Genomic DNA, 22,318 nt, shown 5'->3' on the forward strand with positions numbered 1-22,318 from the left:
ACCAGTCCATGTCCTGAGCAGAAATCCAACAGGTATTTGCCATTATTATTAGCTTTGCTCTTTTCTCCAAATTTTCCCAAAATATTTTTGTATGTCTCACAATCATTTCCTACTCTGTTATTTAGATCCCCAACTTTTCCTTTTTCATTGTGTCAGTTGCTTTTTCTAAAGCCTCAAAAAATTCCTCCACTTCTACCTTAGTAGAACCTTCTGTGGGACCATAGGCACAATTAAGTCTCATTGTCCAGTTCCCCATTCTCATATTTGCGCACATTACTCTACTTGAGACTGACTGCCATTCAAGAAGATTAGCCTCGTATTTTGTGTTGAATACTATGGCTACTCCTTCTTTTCCTTGATTGTAATTGTCTGAATATAACATTTTGTATTTATTGCTCAGAAATATCTCACCAGTTTTGGTCTTTTTTGTTTCAGTCAACCCTATTATGTCGATCTTCCCATTTCTTTTCCATTCAGGCTTCTTACATTGATAGTACCGATCTTTAACTCTGGTGATGTTGAGTTGGGGTTTGTTTTCAGATTTGTTCCAGTACTGACTTTTTACTGTTTGCCCTGGTTCCCTGGCGAAAACAACGTGGGCCTTGTTTAACTGAGCGACATCCCAGCCGGCATGAAATTTTGTCATGTTGTACCATCATTTTTTATTTTGGTTTAACCAATAAGAATACAATTTGGTCGGCTAAATCCCAAATAGCCAGCCCATCCTCGTTCATTCAGTATCCAAGTAGATACCCAACAGGGTGCACCACGAGAAGGTGAGGATTGGACATTAGGTCAGAAGCCCTGGTCAGTTCTCCGCATTCCTTGAAAGGCTATGTGGAGACTCCTCTCAGATATACAGCTTTGACCCTTAAGCACCCCTTTTGGTTTTGGTTTTTTTTAAGTTGAAATTAAGTCTATATTTTTCAGTGCTTCAACGTCTCTTCTAGTAGGTTTTGAAGATCTTTTTTTTTTTCAGCTAGCAGTGCTGTATTATCTGCATATTTTAAGTTGTTTATATTCCTGCCTCCTATGCTGACTCCTTTAAATTCTTTTAATTGCTGGAAGATATTTTCAGTATAGAGGTTAAACAATATAGGAGAAAGAACACAACTTTATCTGACACCTTTCTTTACTGGGAATTCCTCCAAGATTTCTCCTGATATTTTTATTGAGGCAGTTTGCTCCCAATATAGATTTATCAGTAATCTGGTATCTTTACCATCTATTCCTAAATTTCTGATCCATTTGATTAGTTGTTCATGTTGTATATTGTCAAAGGCTTTTGTGTAGTCAATAAAACATAAGTAGATTTCTTTCTGCTTCTCCAGATATCTTTCTATAATAGTTTTAATGTTGAAGAGTCCTTCTCTAGTTCCTTTATTTTCCTGAAAACCAGATTGTGTTTCATTAATTTCCATTTTGATTTGATGTTTATTTCTTTCTAGGACAATATATAACATAACTTTTGCTATCTGACTGATCAGACTGATTGTTCTGTGCTCTTCACATTTGGTTGTCTTAGATTTTTTAGGTCTTGGTAGGAACGTTGAGTGCTTAAAATCTTTTGACAGGTGTCCAGTTTCATATATTTTGTTACATATGTCAGTCAGTGATCTTATAGCCTTATCATCTAAAGCCTTTAGATATTCTGCCATAATTCCATCCATTCCTGGAGCCTTTCCTGGTTTCATTTTCCTAATGACATTTGTTATTTCCCAGGTAAGAATAGGAGGCCCCTCCAAATCTTCTTGCATTGGCTTATCTATTCTATCATGATTGTAGAGTTCCTCTGAATACTCTACCCATCTATCCATTATTTTGTCTTTTTCCATTAAGATGTTTCCACTGGTATCTTCAATGCAATGAAAGCCTACCCTTGTGCAAGATTTTGCTAGTTAGCTCCCAAACTTTTCCACGAAGTTCTTTGTGCTTTTTGTCCAGAAGCTCAATTTCCTCGCATTTGTTGTTGAGCCAGTTCTTTTGCAATCCTACAATCTTTCCTGATCTCCTTGTTTAAGTTTTTTGTATTCAGGACGATTTTTGTGTTTCTTTCTTTCCTCCATCATTTTCAGTATTTTGTCATTCATCCAGGGGTTTACTCATTTTCTTCTCAAATTTGGGAATTGTTTTGTTTTACTGCCTTTTTTATGCCCTCTTTAAATTTCTGTCATCTATCCTCAGTCTTATCTTTAGGGTAAGGATAGTTGGTGGGATCAGGAACATTAACAGCAGTGGATTGGGCCAGTTCCTTTAAAAATTTATCTTGTATTTCTTAATTTTTAAGGGAGCCAAGATCATATTTTTCTATGTTTAGAAGTTTCATTGTTTTCTTTAATTTTATTGCTGCTTTAATGACCACAGGGTTGTGATCTGATCCAATATCAGCCCCTGAGTATGTTTTGGCTTGCAAGATGTTATTCCAGTCTTTCTTTCATCATTATAGAGTCAATCTGGTCCCTACAGCTGTCTGCAGGACCTCTCCATGTGTAAAATCTTCTAGGAGGGTGGCAAAATAAAGTATTTGCTATTACCAGTTTGTTTTCTTCACAGAACTGTATTAATATTTCACCTCTTGGATTCCTATGTCCCAGGCCCTAGTTTCCCATTCAGGAAGAGATCTTTTTTGAGCCTACTTCAGCATTTAGATCTCCCATAACGATAGTTATGTCATCTGATTTAGCATTGTTTAATGCATTTTGAATGTCTTCATAGAAACATTCTACATCTTCATCTGGGTAATCAGAAGTATGTGCATATATTTGGACAATAAAAATATTAAAAGGTTGAGCTGAAATTTTTAATGCAATTATCCTGTCACTTATGGGCCAAAATCCAAGTAAGGATTGTGCAATCTTATTTTTTAGTACAAATGCTACTCCATTTTTTAATATGATACTATCATTGAAAGCATCTGTTCACTTCCCTAATCTTTCTCAGAACTCTCATATCTGCAGTTTCCAGTCTTTGAAAAAAGAGCCTTGTTGCTTACTCAGCTCTCAGATCCATAAGTTAAAATTGGTTTGAACACTGTCTTATATATAGCTAGATTAGTGTTTTGACTATTTTCAAATTTATTCAGCTGATACGAGCTTTTCTAATTCTGCTGCTTATTTCTGAATTTAATATGCCATCTTAACTAAAAATTGTGCCTACATAGCTGAAATGTCTTACTTGTTCTATAGGATTTTCATTCAGGATGCATTTGATGTTTTTTCAGTGTTTCTGCCTATTTTCATTGTCTTTATTATTTACTGCTGATTTTCATACCCATTTTATTATAGCAGTTACTCAGGGAATCATGCTTATTTGAACTGGATTTATTTAGAAGTATTACATCATCTGCATAAAGTAAAGATCTGAGATTAACATCTACAATTTTGATATCAGGTTTAATACCACTTTCCTTCAGAATGTGATCCATATAGATGATGCTAACAGTGGAAATAATGTACGAGGGAGTGGGGGGGGGGTCTAGAATATTCTGATAAACACCTAGAACAAAAATGAGATTAAAGCAACCGATATAACCACAAGAAAGAACATATGATAATATAAAAAACAAACATTTGAAGGGGATAAATTAACTGTGGAAAGGGTACAAAGGCGGATAACAAAGATGGTTTCAGGACTGTACAGTGATAGTTAGGATTGGCTGGGGGTATGTGGACTGCAAAGTTTAGTGGATAGAAAAAGGAGAGGTGATGTGATTGAGACTTTTAAACTGTTGAGAGGTGGTTACAGGGTTCACACTTGGGAGTTCTTTTGCTTTATTGAACAGTGGGAGGGAGTGATGAAAGAGGACCCCCTGGAAGTTACGAAAGGAATCTGTGAGCAAGAGGGTGAGGAATGGTTTCTTTGAATGGAGGGTGATTGAACCATGGAATTTATTGCCTGATGGAGTGGTGAGAGCGAGAACGGTCAATGAGTTTAAGGAGTGGTATGAAAGACTTGTTGTTTCTTAAGGGGAACCTCTCCTCAATGAGTCTTGATAGACTTTGTGTTCTTAGGAAGGACCTCCCACGATGAGTCTTTTGACTCCATGAAGGCCTGAATAATAATAGTAATAAGTTACCTTCATAACTCTGTTACCAGTATGTTCTTTCTTGTGTTTATATCAGTTGCTTTAATATCATTTTGTTTGTTCTATATGTTTGTCAGAACTTTCCAGACCCGCCCCACTCCCCCTTGTACACCTTTGTCTCTCACCTGATTTAACATCCAACCATCTTCCTGTACTTCCTTCAATTCTAACTGCTGACTTACATCTTAGATACATCTTAAATATAGACTGAATATTGTTTGATAGGAGGTTTTCTATGATTCTATTCATGTGTTTCAGAAATGCAGAAATAATGATAGTTTCAGAAATTTACTTTGCTGTTATTATTTCTATATAGAAAAATGTATGTAGAATAGCATTTAAAATGTATATAAAATAGATTATATAGAAAAGCAGAATAATGACAGTTTATGCACTGTCTTTGTTTATTTATTTTTTAAAATAATTTGTCAGAAATTGTCAATCTATCACATAGCCAGCATGTAGTGATTGTTATAGATTTCAAGATTCTGCTATGAAATTCATTATATTCAACAGCTTGCTTTTTCTGCTTGTCTGTAATTGGTATAATTTTCATGGTATCATTGAATTCCATTATTTGATCTGTATAGGAAATCATATTTTCCATTTAGCTCCAACACAGCAGGTGTGCAAATGTCTGTTGAATCATATGGTATGCACTAGCTCCCTTTCCTTTCTTGGTGACTCTTTCAATAATTTTCACCTTATTGGTGAAAATTATTGAAATTATTTCACATTATTGGTGGAAAAAATTCATAGTACACGAAAATTTTTTCGTCATTCATTATCAGCAAAGTTAATAGTAACAGAGTGCTGTAATCATGTTCTGTCCATGTTTCATCTCTTATCTCTCTCTCTCTCTCTCTCTCTCTCTCTCACACACACACACACACACACACACACACACACAGAGAGAGAGAGAGAGCAGAAACTGCTACCTACAAAAAAGTTTAAACCTTTTACAAGCTGGATCACATATAGGCCAGTGATATGTAGAAAGAAGCAGGTTGTTAAACATTTGAATATCTGTAGTATATTTATAGACATTCAGAAGAAATAGAAATACTGCTGGAGATTTTTTCAGTGGACATTGTTAGTAATTGGGTGGAAAAAAAAAAAAAGGAGAGCAGTGGGTACAAATCTGAACTGAAAAATTGTTATTAATTTGGTTGTTTTCCTTGAATATTGATAGGACTTGAGGAGAGAGAGAGAGTGATGTAATTATAGATGCAAATTAGATGTACACTACCTTAGTTTAAGAGGTACAAGACAGAAACTGAATGTTTGTGCTAGGGAGTAAACCAAGTTACAATAATAGACTTGACTGCAAATTTCATTGCTATCTCTGTTGAATGAAGTCTACAATTTTAAGCATCTTATGGGAAGTATCTTTCCGTAGGATATATTTTGTGATTTGTAGACGGTAAGCAGTGGTTCAGATTTGAAGATAATGCTTTACATGCCAAGACTGGTACAAATGTAGGTTTCTCCTAGAGATTTCCTGTGGGAGAAACTATTATAAGAAGGAATCTGCTGGAATCTTTTTAACTAGAGATTGGAAAGGCATTAAAAATAAAACCAGACAAAGCATTTTTTTGTTAGAAATGATACAAGATTGGGTTTATAAATTTGGCTAGGTTATCTTTTCCTCCATTGGAAAACAGTTGTGGAGATCACATTTAAGTAAGTAGTTGTAAATGTTCTTGCTATTGCTTTCATAGAGCAGGATTAGCAGGGATCTATTGATGAAATTGGAGGATAATAATCCATCTTCTCTAAAGAAGACTATAGCCTGATGGCCTGTTCAAGGTCATTTTACCAAACAAGATCACATGACATGCCTTGGAAATATCTCAAGCAGCTGCTAGACTGTGTGAAGATTTTTCAGACTGTTCTGAAGCATTTGTCCATAGGAGGTTGTTGGTTGGAGTTATGGCCAAAGTAAGTATTGTTATAGGACCACCTATGGAATAGTTTTCTGCCAGAATTGATACTAAAAAACTGATTCGGTGGGAGGTAGTATCCAAGCGTAAAAGTTTGATGCTGGTAGTTTATTTTTTAACTCCACAAAATATTTTGACTGATAAATTTATAAATTAGCTAAATATATTATAAAACTGATTTTAAGAAATCAGTTAAATTAAGTTTAATTAAAACAAATTCATGTGATGATTGCTTTTTATAAAAACTAAAAGAAAATTATATGAAGTTCTAAATATAACTATCAGTACTTAAGAATATTCACCACTGAAGTTTGTGGCAAATAGAAAAAATCACGGGAACAGGTTTATTATAACTGAGTATATGGAATTACATTATGATATAGATTTCTGTATAAATATCAGTACAAAAATGGGACTTTTTTACCATTAAAATATACTGAAGAATTTGATCATATTTACATAATAAAAAACATTTAATTTATTATAGTGTACAAGTAATGCAAATTGGTGCCAACTTTTTTTCTCCTCTAGCCTGAGTACTGGGGTTTGAGTGAAGACGAAGAAGGTTGCAAGGCATGTGATTGTGATCCAGGTGGTTCTTTTGACAATAATTGTGACGTAGTGACTGGGCAGTGTAGATGCCGTTCACATGTATCTGGTCGTCGTTGTGATCAACCTGAACCTGGATTCTTTGCAGGCAACTTAGATTATATGGTTTATGAAGCAGAGCTATCAAGAGGATCGCCAGTAAGTAATTTTATAACATACATAACTTTGTAATCTTCTAAATTAATTCACATACACACACATAATATTTCCTATTATATGTTGGGAATGAAGAGAAAAACAGAGACTGTGGTATGAAAAAATTCAAAAATACAGGTGTTGCTCTCAAGAGCCTTAAATTTGTGATGTGTATTTAGCATGCCTATTGTTTGCAGTCTAGAGCTATGTGTCACTCTTGTCTGTGAAAAATAACTGGTTCATTTTCAGAACCTAACATTTCACTTAGTTAAAAGTTGTATGCTATTTGATTGGGTTGAAATTGGTTTGGGGAAAGTCAGCATTATTTCCATTAATCTACTATGTTCCTCTTTAATAAGGAATACCATACTACTGAATTCTGTTTCATTTTTATCATTATCAACATAAACTGTCCCTCATGTCTATATATTTCCACACACACACATCAGTCTGCTCTTGTGGCGACCAATCCCACCAATGGAGAGAAAGAGAGAGAGAGGTGGGATTATGTTTTCATGAAGAAGTTGAAAATTCGGATGAATCTTCTCCATGCAATTATCAGCAGAAAAGCCATACGAGGAATTGTTAACTGAACTAAATCTAGGATTTTTAAGTAATGTTTTTGGTTCCTTTTCCAAATTTAGGAGGATTAGTCTATTGCTAAGTGGATTTGGGAGATTTATTTATTTTAAGCAGTGGTATTCAGGAGAGAAATACTGTCTAAATTCTATTTAATAAAGATTTTTATTTTATTTTATTTTTTTGTATGAATTAACACAGGATTTTACAACTAAAATAGACTAGATTATCTTTCCTTTCTCTTGATAATGGTATGGAGATCAGTATTTAATAGATGTCCATTACTGGATTAATTCATTGAGTAATGCATTTTACCTCATTGTTGAGTACCAATCCATCCTGCATAAGTCTGAACAGACTGGCAAGTGTGTACAGTAGGAAAGTGTAAATAGATAATATAAACCAAGTGGAAAACCTTGGAGAATATGAATTAAGGAAAAAGAAGAATAGTGTTGAAACCAAAAAATTTTTAGTATTCAGGTTGCTCTGGATTTTCCTGATCTCTTGCTGGGATTATTAGAGGCATTGAGTGTGAAGTATTATAGAGCGAGAGGTTCCTTAGTCATTAATGTATGAGTTAGAGGAAAGTATGGTGCAAGGAGGTCAGCTTTATGTTTTAGTGATGTTGCAAGACTGTCAGGATGTAGAAGGGAGGAAGCAAAGATGGCCAGAAGTTATGAACAATTGATTATAAGGCACAAAATTGCTCCATTCTTAAACTGCTATTTAGGAATAAGACAAGTGGAAATTTTGGGTTGGGGACTTACTTATCAACTGATTATCATACACTAAACTTTTACTGTGGGCGGGATTGGCATACCTGTTGGAGGGCAAGACCTGGATAAAATGAAAGTTCAGAGAATGAGACATGAATTACTCATGGGTATAAGAATAATGTTTGTAACATATTCTAAGAATGCATCAGAATCATCAAAACCAACACCATAACCAGGTGAATGAACGTGAGTAGAAATTGCAGATATGATCCAATTTGACGTTTTTTGTAGTGTGAAATAAACATTTTGCTGAGAGCGATTGTAGAAGACATGTTAGAGACATTTTAGTATCTGTAATATTTGACTCTATTATATTGATAACGTGATATCATTTGCATCAGTATGAAATATATTAACAATGTTCATTAATTTATAATAATTCAACTAAATCCTCTGCAGTGGTTACGCTGCCATCATCCACTAGTGTCACCATTTCATAATCATTCTGCCTTTTGCTTGCTGCATCTTTAGAAGTAATTTTTTCATGAAGAAAATACTCTCATTGTTTAAATTAAACCTACATGTTTCACTACTTATTTTTGACAGCATCATCTGGGAGAATTTATTTAACACAAGAAAGCTTAATGTGTTGCTTAAGGGTCAAAGCTGTATGACTGAGAGGAGACCTCCACATAGCCTTTAAAGGAATGTGGAAAACCGACCAAGGCTTCTGTTTTTCCTCATTTGCAATTGTCCAATGCCCACCTTCTCGTGGTGCACCCTGTTGGTTATCTACCTGGATACCGAACGAAAGAAGATGGGCTGGCAATTTGGGATTTAGCCAGCTACATTGTTTTCTTATTGGCTTAAACCAATATACAAAATGATGGTACAATATGACAAAATTTCATGCTGGCTGGGGCGTCGCCTGGTTAAACAAGGCCCCCATTGTTTTCGCCAGGGAACAATGGGGGCCTTGTTCCCAGCGAAAAGTCAGTTACTGGAAGAAATCTGAAAGCACACCCCAACATAAGAAGCCTGAATGGCAAAGAAATGGAGCTAGCTGAGGAATTAGATAAGTACCAGATCGACATAATAGGGGTGACTGAAACAAAAAAGACAAAAACTGGTGAGATCTTTCTGAGCAATAAATACAAAATGTTATATTCAGGAAATGTAAATCAAGGAAAAGAAGAGTAGCCATAGTATTCAAAACAAAATACGAGGCTAATCTTCTTGAATGGCAGTCAGTCTCAAGTAGAGTAATGTGGGCAAATATGAGAATGGGGAACTGGACAATGAGACTTATTTGTGCCTATGGTCCCACAGAAGATTCTACTAAGGCAGAAGTGGAGGAATATTTTGAGGCTTTAGAAAAAGCAACTGACACAATGAAAAAGGAAAAGTTGGTCCTTGTTGGGGATCTAAATAGCAGAGTAGGAAATGATTGTCAGACATACAAAAATATTTTGGAGAAAAGAACAAAGCTAATAATAATGGCAAATACCTGTTGGATTTCTGCTCTGGACATAGACTGGTTATTACTAACACCATGTTCCAACATAAAAATGTGCACAAATTCACATGGAGAGAAAGAGGCAAGGAATAAGAAAAGTCTCATTGACTATGTTATTGTTGATAGGGATGTTTTCTCCCTGGTGCAGGACACCAGAGTGTACAGAGGATTTGAAATTGGAAGTGATCACTATTTAGTCTTGAGCAAGATAAAATTGAATTTCATATTGAAAAGAATGACATGTAAGAAAGTTTTACAGCGAATAAAAGTTGAGCAGCTCTCAGATGTGAACTGTAGACTAAAATACAGAAAGATTATTGAAGAAAAACTGAAAGAGTTTGAGAGCAGGAACCAAACCTTGGCAATTCAGTGACAAGCCTTGAAGAAAACCCTGATTGATTCAGCCAGAGAGGCATGTGGTGAGATTGTCTCCAAGGATAGAAAAATCAGAACTCCCTTGTGGACACAGGAAGTTAAAGAGGCAGTGAAGGAAAAGAAGAAGGCATATCAAAAATTCCTGGCAAATAAGTCAGCTTTTGCTCTTAGAGAATATAGAGACAAATGTAAGAAAGCAAAACACTGTGTAAAACTAGCTAAACAAAAGTCATAGGCAAGAACATAGAAATTAAATATCAAGAAGGTGGTAAGATATTCTGAAGGTTGTTGAAGAAGCTTTGTAAAAGGAGTTAGAGATGATAAAGGTGACATGAAAATGGGAGAAAAAGATATCCTTGAAGTATGGAGTAATTACTTCAAAAAATTGCTAAATGAAACAAGTTGTGATAGCACAATGGTAAAAAATGCTCAACAGGCATACAGTCAGGAATACATTTCCGTACTTGAAGTAGAAAAAGCCATCAAATGCTTGAAATGTGGAAAGGCAGCAGGAGTAGATGATATTCGATCATATACTCCTGAATGTTAGAATTACAGAGGTATTTCCCTAGTGAGTGTTCCTGGCACGATCTATGCAAGTATACTTCAGAAACAGTTGAGAAGAATTGTGGAAGAACAGCTTGGTGAAGAACAAGCTGATTTCAGGCCAAATAGAGGTTGTCAGGATCAGAACTTCACTTTACGACAGATAGTTGAGAAATCATGGGAATATAACAAAGATCTGTATTTAAGTTTTGTCGATCTGGAAAAGGCATATGACAAATGACAAAGTGCCAAGAGAGAGAAGCTATTCAATGCACTTAGTTATATGGTGTCAATGGGACATTATATCAAGCAATACTTAGTCTTTATTTGAGTTGTAAGTCAGCAGTTAGAATTGAAGGAAGTACAGGAAGATGGTTTAATGTTAAATCTGGTGTGAGACAAGGATGTACATTACCCCATCTGTTATTCATTATCTATATGGATAACATTATGAATGAAAATGGTATTAAACATGATATCAAAATTGGAGATGTTAATGTCAGTCCTTTGCTTTATGCAACGATGTTATACTTCTAAATAAATCCGCTACAAGTTTGCAAGATTCGCTGACTAAATTGAATAACTGTTGTAATAGATATGGTATGAAGGTCAGCATTAAAAAGACAAAGACAATGAAAATAGGTAGAATTGTTCAAAATGTCAACTGTGTTGTGAATGGGGAAACCTGTGCAACAAGTAAAAGATTTCAGTTACTTAGGCATGATTTTTAGTTAAGATGGTAAATTAAATATGGAAATGGACAACAGAATCAACAAAAGTGGTATGGTAGGAAGTCATTTGAATAAATTCACATGGAATGAGAGAGAAATTACTAATTATAATGAAGAGCTAGAGTCTTCAATTCGGCGACATGAACTTATTTAAGTTAAGGGATATTATATACCATATTGTTTCTTAGCCGAATATAGAAACTATATAAAGTTTGGCGATTCCAAGCATAAACAAATACCTGGATAGTGCAGCAACTGACCCTTGAAGGTAGTGCAAGCTGAGCCAACTCATAGAAAGGGTGGAGCAAGCTCCTATCACTATTCTTGATATTTACCCAGGAGCTGTATTATTGTTCAACATTATGAGAGAAGGTCACTTTCCAGACTGGTTTTGACCTTTTTTGAGGTCTTATCAGTGAATAGGTAGACCAAGTTAATACCAAGTTTGTAGCGAACAGAACTTACATCCCTTCTGTGAGAATTGCCAAGAGGTGTCCTATTAAATTAACAATTATAATGAATAGCCAAAGGCTTCAATTCGGCGACATGAACTTATTTAAGTTAAGGGATATTAAGAGATATTAAGAGAGAGAAATTAGTCGGAACACTAAATTAGCTGTATAGAAGACAGTGTTCAAACCAGTTTTAACTTATGGATGTGAGAGCCGGGTCAGAAGTAAAACACTTGACCAAAGACTAGAGACTGCAGATATGAAAGTCCTGAGAAAGATTAGAGGTGTGAACAGATGGCATCAATGGCAATATCATATTAAAAATGAGGATATTTGGAAAGAACTTGACATTGTCATCATCCATGAATGCGTTAGCAGAGCTAATGTGAGGTGGTATGGTCACTTAAACAGAATGGGCGAGGAAAGATTAGCAAAACAAGTGTTCTCTGCAGGTTGGCAGGAAAACGATCTGATAATGTTGGAGTCTTGACAAGTATCAGACTGATTTGGAGGAAAATTGTAGATAGGAAGTTAGTAATGATGTAAATTTTTCATGTAGTACTATCATATCCTGTACATGTACCCCTTGAGGGTACATGTCAGGAATGTGATGATGATGAAGAAGCACCAGTGTAAGGAATTTGATGATGATGAAGAAGCACCAGTGTAAGAATACTAGAACTCACTTTTCTGATGAACTGACTCCAATCATTGTTCCACTTTCCTCCAAGTCTAAGAGGATGATTAAACTTTTTTTGTGTGTCACTCCCACACACCAGAGGCCACAAGACCTCTGGTGTGTGAGAGCGATATTCTTCTTAAAGTTGGTGTTGATATTCCTGTTAAAGAGCTGGAGGTTGTAGTCCTTGAGGAATACCTCAATGCGAAAGGCTGTTTCACAAACCCAAGGAAGATGGAATAAAAGATGACCAGAAGTAACAAGTTTGGTGAAGCTGCAGTTCAACTGTAAAAGGATGTTGGTTATTTACTGCTCATGTTCTAGTGTAGGTTTAGCAGAAATGGAGATCATAAGATGCTAGTTCTGCTGAACAGTAACTATGGAAATATCTGTAGAAGAGAGACAAAGAGATAATGGTTGAGGAGAGTCTGTATGTGAGAGTGAGAGAGAGAGAGAAAGCTCATTGGTTAACTGAACCACTGTCCTCTGAATTGCATCAAGAATTTTTAGAGGAGTCTTAGGTGCATCATCCCAAATTTGAGAAGTATTCCCAGGATTGGGTGAATTTGAGATTTGTACAGAGTAAGCAGGCTTGATTGACCAGGTACTTAGCATATTGCTCTCCAACCAATAGGCTGCAGGTTTCAATTCTGCAATGTGCATGGCTTTGTCATTCTCTTCAGGTGGAAGATGAATTGTCTGGTGTGAGACCACTGCCTCACATATTTGGAGACCTGTGGTGGCCTCTGGTTTACTGGTTTAGGCGTTCTGGATTATGTAAAAAGTGAATAAAAAATACCAAAAAGAAAATAATAGTAATAAAAAAAAAAAAATCCCTGGTTCACCCACAGTACAAATCTGTTATACATTTACAGAAACCTTTCATAGATGAGAACCACATTTAAAAAAAAAAAAAGTTAACCAGACAAAAGAGAAGTAATATCTTGAGCAAAACAGGATGCCAAGTTTTCTGGAAGTTAAAGATGCTATAGAAGTGATGTGATTATGCCAGGAAACACTAGAAATAAGAATTAGTTCAAGAAGGGAGATCTGGTCTTGACCATTAAGTTAAGCATTATCAAAAGTAAATGGTGAGGAACTAAATTCTTTTTTGTGAGAAAATGAGCAAAACTGTTTATTGAAGGTGACTAGGTTGTTGTTGTTGTCGTCATCCTTTTGCAGAATGATGTGGAGAACCTATAACATGTATATTTAGTACTATGTGAATTATTTTGAAGGCAACCAGTAAGCAAATACACTCCCTTATCCTTATTTTAGCTTATTTGAATTGACTCTCATTACTTTTTCACTGCACTGTTTATAAAATATTTTTCTCATAATTTGATGTGTATATACAAGATAAATACTTTTATTATAAGATGTATGGGGTGGGGTGGGGGGGAAGATTCAATCAGTGGGTAGCTAGTTATCCATTTCTAACTTACTTAATAAAACTGGACAGTCTATCTTTTAAAAGGCTTATTCGTATTCTTTTATTTTATTAACTAAGACTATTTTAGTTCGTATTTTTGCAATTCATATTCTTGTAGAAAGGCTTTATACATTGGCTACACATGATTATTAAATAACTTAAGGAATTCACAACGTATACTGGAATATAAATTAAAATAAACTTTAATATATACTTCACAATTAATAGTAATTTAATCATATTTATATGACATGATCAACAATATTTCCTTTAGGACTGCCAGGTTCTTGTTAGGGAACCATATCCTGATAGAGACTCTACATGGACAGGCTTAGGTTTTATGAGAGTTTTTGAAGGATCACATTTAGAATTTGATATTGGAGATGTACCAGCATCTATGGAATATGATATTGTAATTCGTTATGAGCCACAGGTAAGAAATTTTGTTAAAAGTAAGAATTTTTTCCTTGGTTAATATTAAATATTTTTTATCAATTTAAAGCTATTTTTTACTTTTTTTTTTGAATAAAGTTATTTCACACTGTTATATCCAGAATACACAAATTTATAATTTCAGTCCTATTGCTTTTCATAGTCTTTTACAGTCTTAAAGAAGAGTTATTGTGGTTATTTTTGATTATAGCAATGAACAAATTAAAGCTTCTTTTTTTTTTTTAATAACTGTAAATGTTGAATCTTTTGTCTTTCAAAGTGCTGATTCCAGATCTTCAATCCAAAAAAAATTCCATCATTTAAAGGACTTTTACAGATGTATCTACTTTTTTATAAGTTTCAAAACAGCATGAATTAATCAGGAATAATACTAAAAGTTTAAATTCTCACCTAATTGTCCTTTTGTAGGACAATTAGGTGGGATTGTCCTACAAAGTACTACTGAATAGCTTGTGACTCAAGATATTCAGTAGTACTTTGACCTGTGATTGAACAACAACAACTTATTATTGTTTAGATAACTGATAATTATCTCAACACCAATCAGTTGTAACACAAACTCAGCTTTTTAGTTTTCACTTACAGCATTCAGTTGGAATTGTTTGAAAGAAACAGTATCTGAGACGACAAAACCAAGCATGGATTAAGTGGTTTGTAGCGATATAAAGCAGGAGTTGCAAAAAATTTAAAAATATTGTTGAGGGAATATATACAAAAAGATGATCAACATATTCATGAGCATTACAAAGTATACAGGCAAGAAGTGTAACTAGTAAGAAAGGTCAGATCTAATTATGAGAGAAAACTAGCTAAACAGGCCAAAGTAAATCCAAAAGACATTTTTCACTATGTAATGAATAAGAGAAAAAATGATTATGAAAGGATGACTTTAATCAACTGATGGTAGGAAGCTGACAGAATCAGAACTAATAGTTGTGTTATTGAGTGATCACTTTGCAAGGATATATCATCCAGGTGGAGATGTTGCAGATGTGACAGTTGAGGTAGATGAACAGGAGGTGCTGAGCATGTTGACAAACATCAATATGGGTACAGCAGTGGGACTGGATGGTATGTCAGCCCGTTGGAGCACTGCCCCTGACAAAGTTGTTTTAATCTAAGTCTCAGCTTTGGCAGGGTTCCAAGGGAGTGGAAAGAGGGTAAGATTGTTCCATTACATAAAAGTGGCTCCAGACAGAAGTAGCAAACTACAGACCAATTAATATATCAGGAGTACTGGTTAATGTATTGGAAAAGTCGGTTAAAGATAAAATCCAGTAGTAGGCAGATAGCAATATGATACTCTATGGTGAGCAAGCATACCTATGCAAAAGGTAGGTCCTGCCCTAGTAATTTATTTGCATTTTATTATATTCACAGCAGAATTAGATAAGAGAAATGCCTACACCATGATACTGCTAGACTTTGCAAAGCCATTTGACAGAATACTGCATGGAAAACTATTACAAAAGTTGGAGCAAATGGGAATGGATATAAAGCTAGTAACATGGATTGTGGGGGTGACTGGCAGATAGACACCAAAGAGAGTAGTATATGTTGACGTCTGGGAGAATGAGGATGGCTAGTGGAGTACCTCAGAGTTCTGTACTAGGGCCACTACTCTTTAATTTATATGTGAATGATATAGGGAAAAAATTTAAGGGGAACGATATTCAGTTTTCAGATAATGCAAAACTGGGGAAGGTAACAGTTGATAAAGGTAATGCAGATATCCTGTAGGATGATTTAAATAAATTGGTATTGTGGGCAAAGGATAATGATTGTCAGTTTACTGTTGCAAAATGTAAGGTTATGCACTTCAGGTTTAGGTTGCATACTTGTAACACATTGATGGTACTGGATTACAGGAAATTGATGAGGCTAGGGAATTGGGGGTAATAGTGGACATGGAATTGAAGTTCAGAGTGCATTTTGTGCAACAGTTGGAAAAATTGCTTAAAGGACAAGTAAAGATAGGGAGGTTATTATCCTTCTTTATAAAGCTGTGCTTCAATTGCATGTTGATTATGCACAGATTTGGTCACTTTAGTTTCTTGATGAACAGGTGGTGGTGGTGGAGAGACAAGTGATCAATCTGGTGTTAGGTCTGCGAATGCTCCCTAGGAGGATAGTTGGAAGGTGCGTGGGTTGCAAAGTTTGGATGATTCTATAAAATTGACACAATAAATTTTTCAGTACATGGTTAATACAGATGGAGAACTAAGGGCTGACCTAATTGACTGAGTGGCTAACATTTATCCACTCTCCAACCAACAGGTCGTGGGTTCAAATCCCACTGTGGGCACAGATGTTTGTGATTATCTTTAGGTGGTTATGAAATTCATCACCCATTGTGAGACCACCAATCTGCTTATTGGAGGATTGAAGTGGCTTGAAAATTTTTCATGTTTGGTTTCTAGAGCAGGGTTTCTGGCCTATGTAAAAATTAAATTAAAAAATACAAAAAATATAAAAAAATGAATGAAAATGGAATAAAAGCAAAAAATAAAAATCGCTACCCACCAACAGTACTAATGTACTATAGGTTTACAGAAAAATTTTGTGTGTGAGAACCACAAAAAAAAGGGAGGATCGAGGAAAGTTGTATAAAGATGTGCAGACTAAATTTTTTATTTGAGAGTGGTGAATGAGTAAATGGATTGCCAGAATCAGTTGAGTGCCCAAAGAGTGAATAAGTTTAAGAAGAGGTATTGTGTGTATAAAGGTTCGTGTGGGTCTCTTGCAATCGGTGTTTTGACTCCATGAAGATGCCAATATAATAATAATAAGTTCTATTTTTTCGATTTTTAAATCACAACAGAATCTGAACTTCATAATTCAAGATAAAGAATGGAATCTCTAATGAGAAGTGAAAGCAGTGTGTGTGAAATGGATAGCAATGGTAGCCAGTTAGAGAAAGCGCAGCTATGAAGACATGCATATGTTTGGTGCGGTATTAACAAAAGATTCCGCAACTCGATGACAAAGGCAAGCCAACAATTGTGAGTTGAAAATGCTTATTCTCTTCAACCGAATTCCAGAATATCTGAAACTACCATAACAACATTCACTATCTATTTCTTAAAGTTTTAAAACTTTTTTCATGTGTGAGGTATATACAAAACTACTTAATTTCTTTTTTCATAAGGTAAAATCAGGGGTGCAAGATGCGAGGGCAAGTTATATTTGAGTAAATATGGTACTTCAAACAGTTACAGGTATACAAGGTGCAAAGAGAAAACTGTTTTAGTTTATAAGCACTTTTATTGCAACCACATTTAGCAAAGATTGTTTCGGCATACTTGCAATCATGACATGTTGGTGATCATGTTACATTTTTAAAATATGCTGTAAAATATATCAAATTAAATTAAATTTGGAAATAAACAGTCCTGGTGTGGTTTGAAGCTAGTTGAATAAATTTATATGGAATAAGAGAGAAATTAGTGAAAATACTAAACTAGAATAAAGTATAGAAGATAGCTCAAATGAATTTTAACTTACTGATCTGAGAATTAGTCATGGAATGTATGGTTGACCTAAAACTAGCGGCCACAGATACGAGAGTTGTGAATGTACAGATGGTGCCACTGAAAAAATCATATTAAAAATGAAGATATTAGAAAGAATCTTTATCATTAGCATATGAGAATGTGTGAGCACAGATCTAAGGTGGTATGATCACTTAAACAGAATTGAAGAGGAAAGGTTAGCAAAATAATATAAAAAATAAAAGCTCACTGGAAGACTTGAGATTTAGTTATATGGATGCATTCAGTGGTACCTTAGAAGGACTGTAATGTTAGATTTGAGAATATGGAGGCCTGTGTTAGATCTTGAATGATGGCTCTATCAAGAATAGAACTACTCCATTCAAGATTTAACAAGAACAATATCAAGCAAAGGCACACTTGCACTCTTGGCAAAAACAGACATAATATGTGAAGATGCAGATATTAACTTTGCTTAAAGAGGAATTAAAATATAAAAGAAGTTGAATCTTAAATTAAAATGAAATCAAAGGAGGAAATAAATATTAAATTGTACTATGTTTAAGGTTACTATCTAAACTAGATGGAATTTTGATTTGTCAAAAAACATCAATGTTAAAATATGCCATGTATAAAGTCGTGTATCATCGTGTGAATGAAAGTTCAAAGGTTGCAATTTTACCACCAAAGATGACGTAACAAGCGATAAGTAGGCATTTGTAGAAGGCGCAAGAAATTCGTGTTCCCCGAAAAAAAAGCGATGTGCGTACAGCAAGGAGGTGACGTCACTCGGTGACAGCAAATGGGAGAGCGTCGTAGACAAGTTTGGAGTGCGGAAAGAGGACGCTATATTGGGATTTAAAAAAGGGTTCACATCGTTGAGAGGGACCTTTTTGCTTCTTTTTACATTTTTCTCCTGTTCCTGTGGTGTTCACTGGTCGCATGTACCCTCCTCATGGGTCTCCTGCTCGAAGTTCCCAAGCAGATCAGCATGCCTGATACCCGACAAGATGTGTAAAGACGGCAAAGCGGCAGCGTGTTACCTGTTGCTGAGCTACGTGAATCAAAGAAAATATAGCACGAGATGACGGCAATGTTCGAGTTTTAGACCATCGGTGTGGATCTAACTGATGAGAAAGCAGCAAAAGGATTCCTTTGAAGGTAAATCGTGTTAGAAGCAGCGACGTGAAAAGTTCATAAGCCCAGAAGAAACAAGTAGCGAATTCGGGACGAGCACGTGGCAGCAATCCATCGTACAGAAGGACAATCTATAACAAAGAACAGACGGAAGGATTGAGAAATCATCTAACAAGATAGTAATGTACAAATCTTCTTTTTTATGTGTTATCTATTGGTGATGAAGGTGTAAAATGGACAGAGTTTAAAAAACAAGAGAGAGAAAATCTTGAGACAATTTCCTGTGTTATGTTAATCGAATTGGACTGGTAGTCTACGTTCATAAGTTGTCTAGACCAAGTTTAATGTGTATGGGTCGTTAGTAGCAGTAATCTAGTCTAATACCGACATCCATGTTTGTGATATAGATGAACATAAGATTCTCATGAGTGTGTTTGAATAGCCTGTCTGTTTGATTATAATTACCCTGCTTTACTTATATTTTAGTATTAACCTTGATTTGCTTGATTATATGTTTTATTTAAATTGTAATGTTCTTAGATAAATAATAAATGTGTTTTCCCATGTATACCTGAGTTTGTCTGAATAAGAGATTGAATTTTACCACTCACGAAAATATCGAACCTAAGTTTAGAGGAAAGAAGGGGAATTTAAGATTGTCAAGGCCATGGCTGTATACTGAGAACTCAATCTACCTAACTACTTAATCTATATAAGGTATTACTTGAATTCTGGGAAAGTTTCTTCGGATAAGAATTTCTATCCTAGAAATAGAGGTAAAATATTTAAGAAAACAACGACATAACACCTGCTAAGTAACTGGAACAACTCTGTTGATAAGATATTTTGAATAATGTACACTTAATTATGTTTAATTGTGTACTGCTAGCAGTATCCTGTTGATCTCTTGAGATTCATATCAAGAATTAATGATTTTTATTTATTTATTTTTATTATTATTTTTTCCACAATGAAACCAACTGAAATGTTAAGTTTCATGTTTTTTCTTATTATATTTGATCATCAGTAGATTAAGACTACATTGGACTATTTCTATTTTGTCCTTATATTGATAATATTGATTAACGTACAGGTAATCCGTGACTGTTCAGGAATGAGACATTGCCTGCTGCATTTATTGATAATCTAATGTAGTGTTTAGGAATGAAAACTATTAACTTGCTAAGAATGATCTCATTAAGTGCTTTCTCTAGTGAAGTACAGTTTTTCATTATACAGATTACTTCTAGAAAACTAAAATTTTATACATTATCAGCAGAAATCTTGAAAAAGAATTATACTCATGAATCATGTTGCTCTCTTTAATGCTGCTCAGATGTGGTTCGATATTAATGGGGTCATCTATCAGGTAGTATTACTTCATTCTATTTAAAAAACCAAACAAAATTGTAAACTATTTTTACACTGACCAATTACTTAAATTTTTTGCATTTGTTTAAATTACATATATTATGTTAAACTCATCATCATCAAATTCCTGCCATGTACCCTCAAGGGGTGTACAGCATATGATAGTACTACATGAAAAATTTACATCATTACTAACTTCCTATCTACAGTTTTCCTCCAAATCAGTCTGTTACTTGTCAAGACCCCAACATTATCAGATCTTATATTTCTATCGTCTAAGGCACTTTGTACCATATCAATCCACCTATATCTTGGTCTTCCTCTGGGTCGTTTTGCTGCCAACCTGGCAGAGAACACTTGTTTTGCTAATCTTTCTTCGCCTGTTCTGTTTAAGTGACCATACCACCTGAGATTAGCTCTCCTAATGCATTCCTGAATGTTGACAATGTCAAGTTCTTTCCTAATATCCTGGTTTTTAATATGCAAATTGACCCAGCTCTCAGATCCATAAGTTAAAACTGGTTTGAACACTGTCTTATACACAGCTAATTTAGTGTTCTGACTAATTTCTGTCTTATTCCATATGAATTTATTCAATTGACTTCCTACCATACCAGCTTTGTTGATTCTGTTGTCTATTTCCGTATTTAATTTACCATCTTCACTAAAAATCGTGCCTAAGTAGCTGAAATATTATACTTGTTCCACAGGTTCTCCGTTCACAACACAGTTGACATTTCCAACGATTCTACCTATTTTCATTGTCTTTGTCTTTTAAATGCTGACCATCATACCGTATCTATTACAACAATTATTCAATTTAGTCAGGGAATCTTGCAAACTTGTAGCGGATTTATTTAGAAGTATAACATCGTCACCATAAAGCAGAGAGCTGACATTAACATCTCCAATTCTGATATCATGTTTAATACCATTTTCATTCATAATGTTATCCAAATAGATAATGAATAACAGAGGGGATAATATACATCATTGTCTCACAGCAGATTTAACATTAAACCATCTTCCTGTATTTCCTTCAATTCTAACTACTGACTTACAACTCGATTAAAGACTAAGTATTGCTTGATATAATTTCCCATTGACACCATATAAAAGTAGCTATTGAATAGTTTCTCTCTCTTGGCACCTTGTCATATGCCTTTTCCAGATCGACAAAACTTAAATACAGATGTTTGTTATATTCCCATGCTTTCTCAACTATTTCTCGTAATGTGATGATCTGATCCTGACAGCCTCTATTTGGCCTGAATCCAGCTTGTTCTTCACCATGCTTTTCTTCCACAATTCTTCTCAACCATTTCTCAAGTATACTTGCATAGATCTTGCCAGGAACACTCAGTAGGGAAATACCTCTATAATTCTCACATTCAGTTTTCTTTCCCTTTTTATTTATCGGTACTATTAGAGCTCTACTCCAATCATCGGGAATTCGTCCCTCTGTCCAGGCTTTCTGAACTATGCAGTGGTGCAGCCACTGTAAGACTTTTATACCACCATACTTCAGCATTTCTGGTCGAATATCATCTACTCCTGCTGCCTTTCCACATTTCAAGCCTTTGATGGCTTTTTCTACATCAAGTATGGATTTGTATTCCTGACTACATGCCTGGTCAGTGTTTTTTACCACTGCGCTGTCATCACTGCCTGTTTCATTTAGCAGTTTTTCAAAGTAATTTCTCCATACTTCAAGGATATCTTTTTCTACCGTTTTCATGTCACCTTTATCATCTCTAATTCCTTTTACAGCACTCTTTCCTCCATTCCTAAGCTTCTTCAACAACCTCCAGAATATTTTGCCACCTTCTTGATATTTATTTTCTATATTCTTGCCAAAGTCCTCCCATGACTTTTGTTTATCTAGTTTTACACACTGTTTAGCTTTCTTACATTTGTCTCTGTATGCTGTAAGAATAAAAGCTGACTTATTTGCCAGGAACTTTTGATATGCTTTCTTTTTTTCCTTCACTGCCTCTAACTTCCTGTGTCCACCAGGGAGTTCTGATTTTTTTATCCTTGCACACAACCTCACCACATGCTTCTCTGGC

At 35.0% G+C, this 22,318-nt stretch overlaps 1 protein-coding gene across 1 annotated transcript in view; it reads left to right on the forward strand.

Moving 5' to 3' along the window:
- The window catches only part of LanB1 (laminin subunit beta-1), a 754,433-nt gene that overhangs the window by 317,653 nt on the left and 414,462 nt on the right, over positions 1–22,318 (forward strand). Inside the window, exons 12-13 of the mRNA XM_090400882.1 lie at positions 6,559–6,774; positions 14,072–14,230. Coding sequence (XP_090257008.1) covers positions 6,559–6,774; positions 14,072–14,230 — 375 coding nt within the window. The remainder of the gene's footprint in view (positions 1–6,558; positions 6,775–14,071; positions 14,231–22,318) is intronic.

This window comes from Typopeltis vanoorti, chromosome 11 (assembly GCF_054136105.1).
Source record: "Typopeltis vanoorti isolate ZY-2024b chromosome 11, IOZ_Tvanoo_1.0, whole genome shotgun sequence".
Classification (NCBI taxonomy): domain Eukaryota; kingdom Metazoa; phylum Arthropoda; class Arachnida; order Uropygi; family Thelyphonidae; genus Typopeltis; species Typopeltis vanoorti.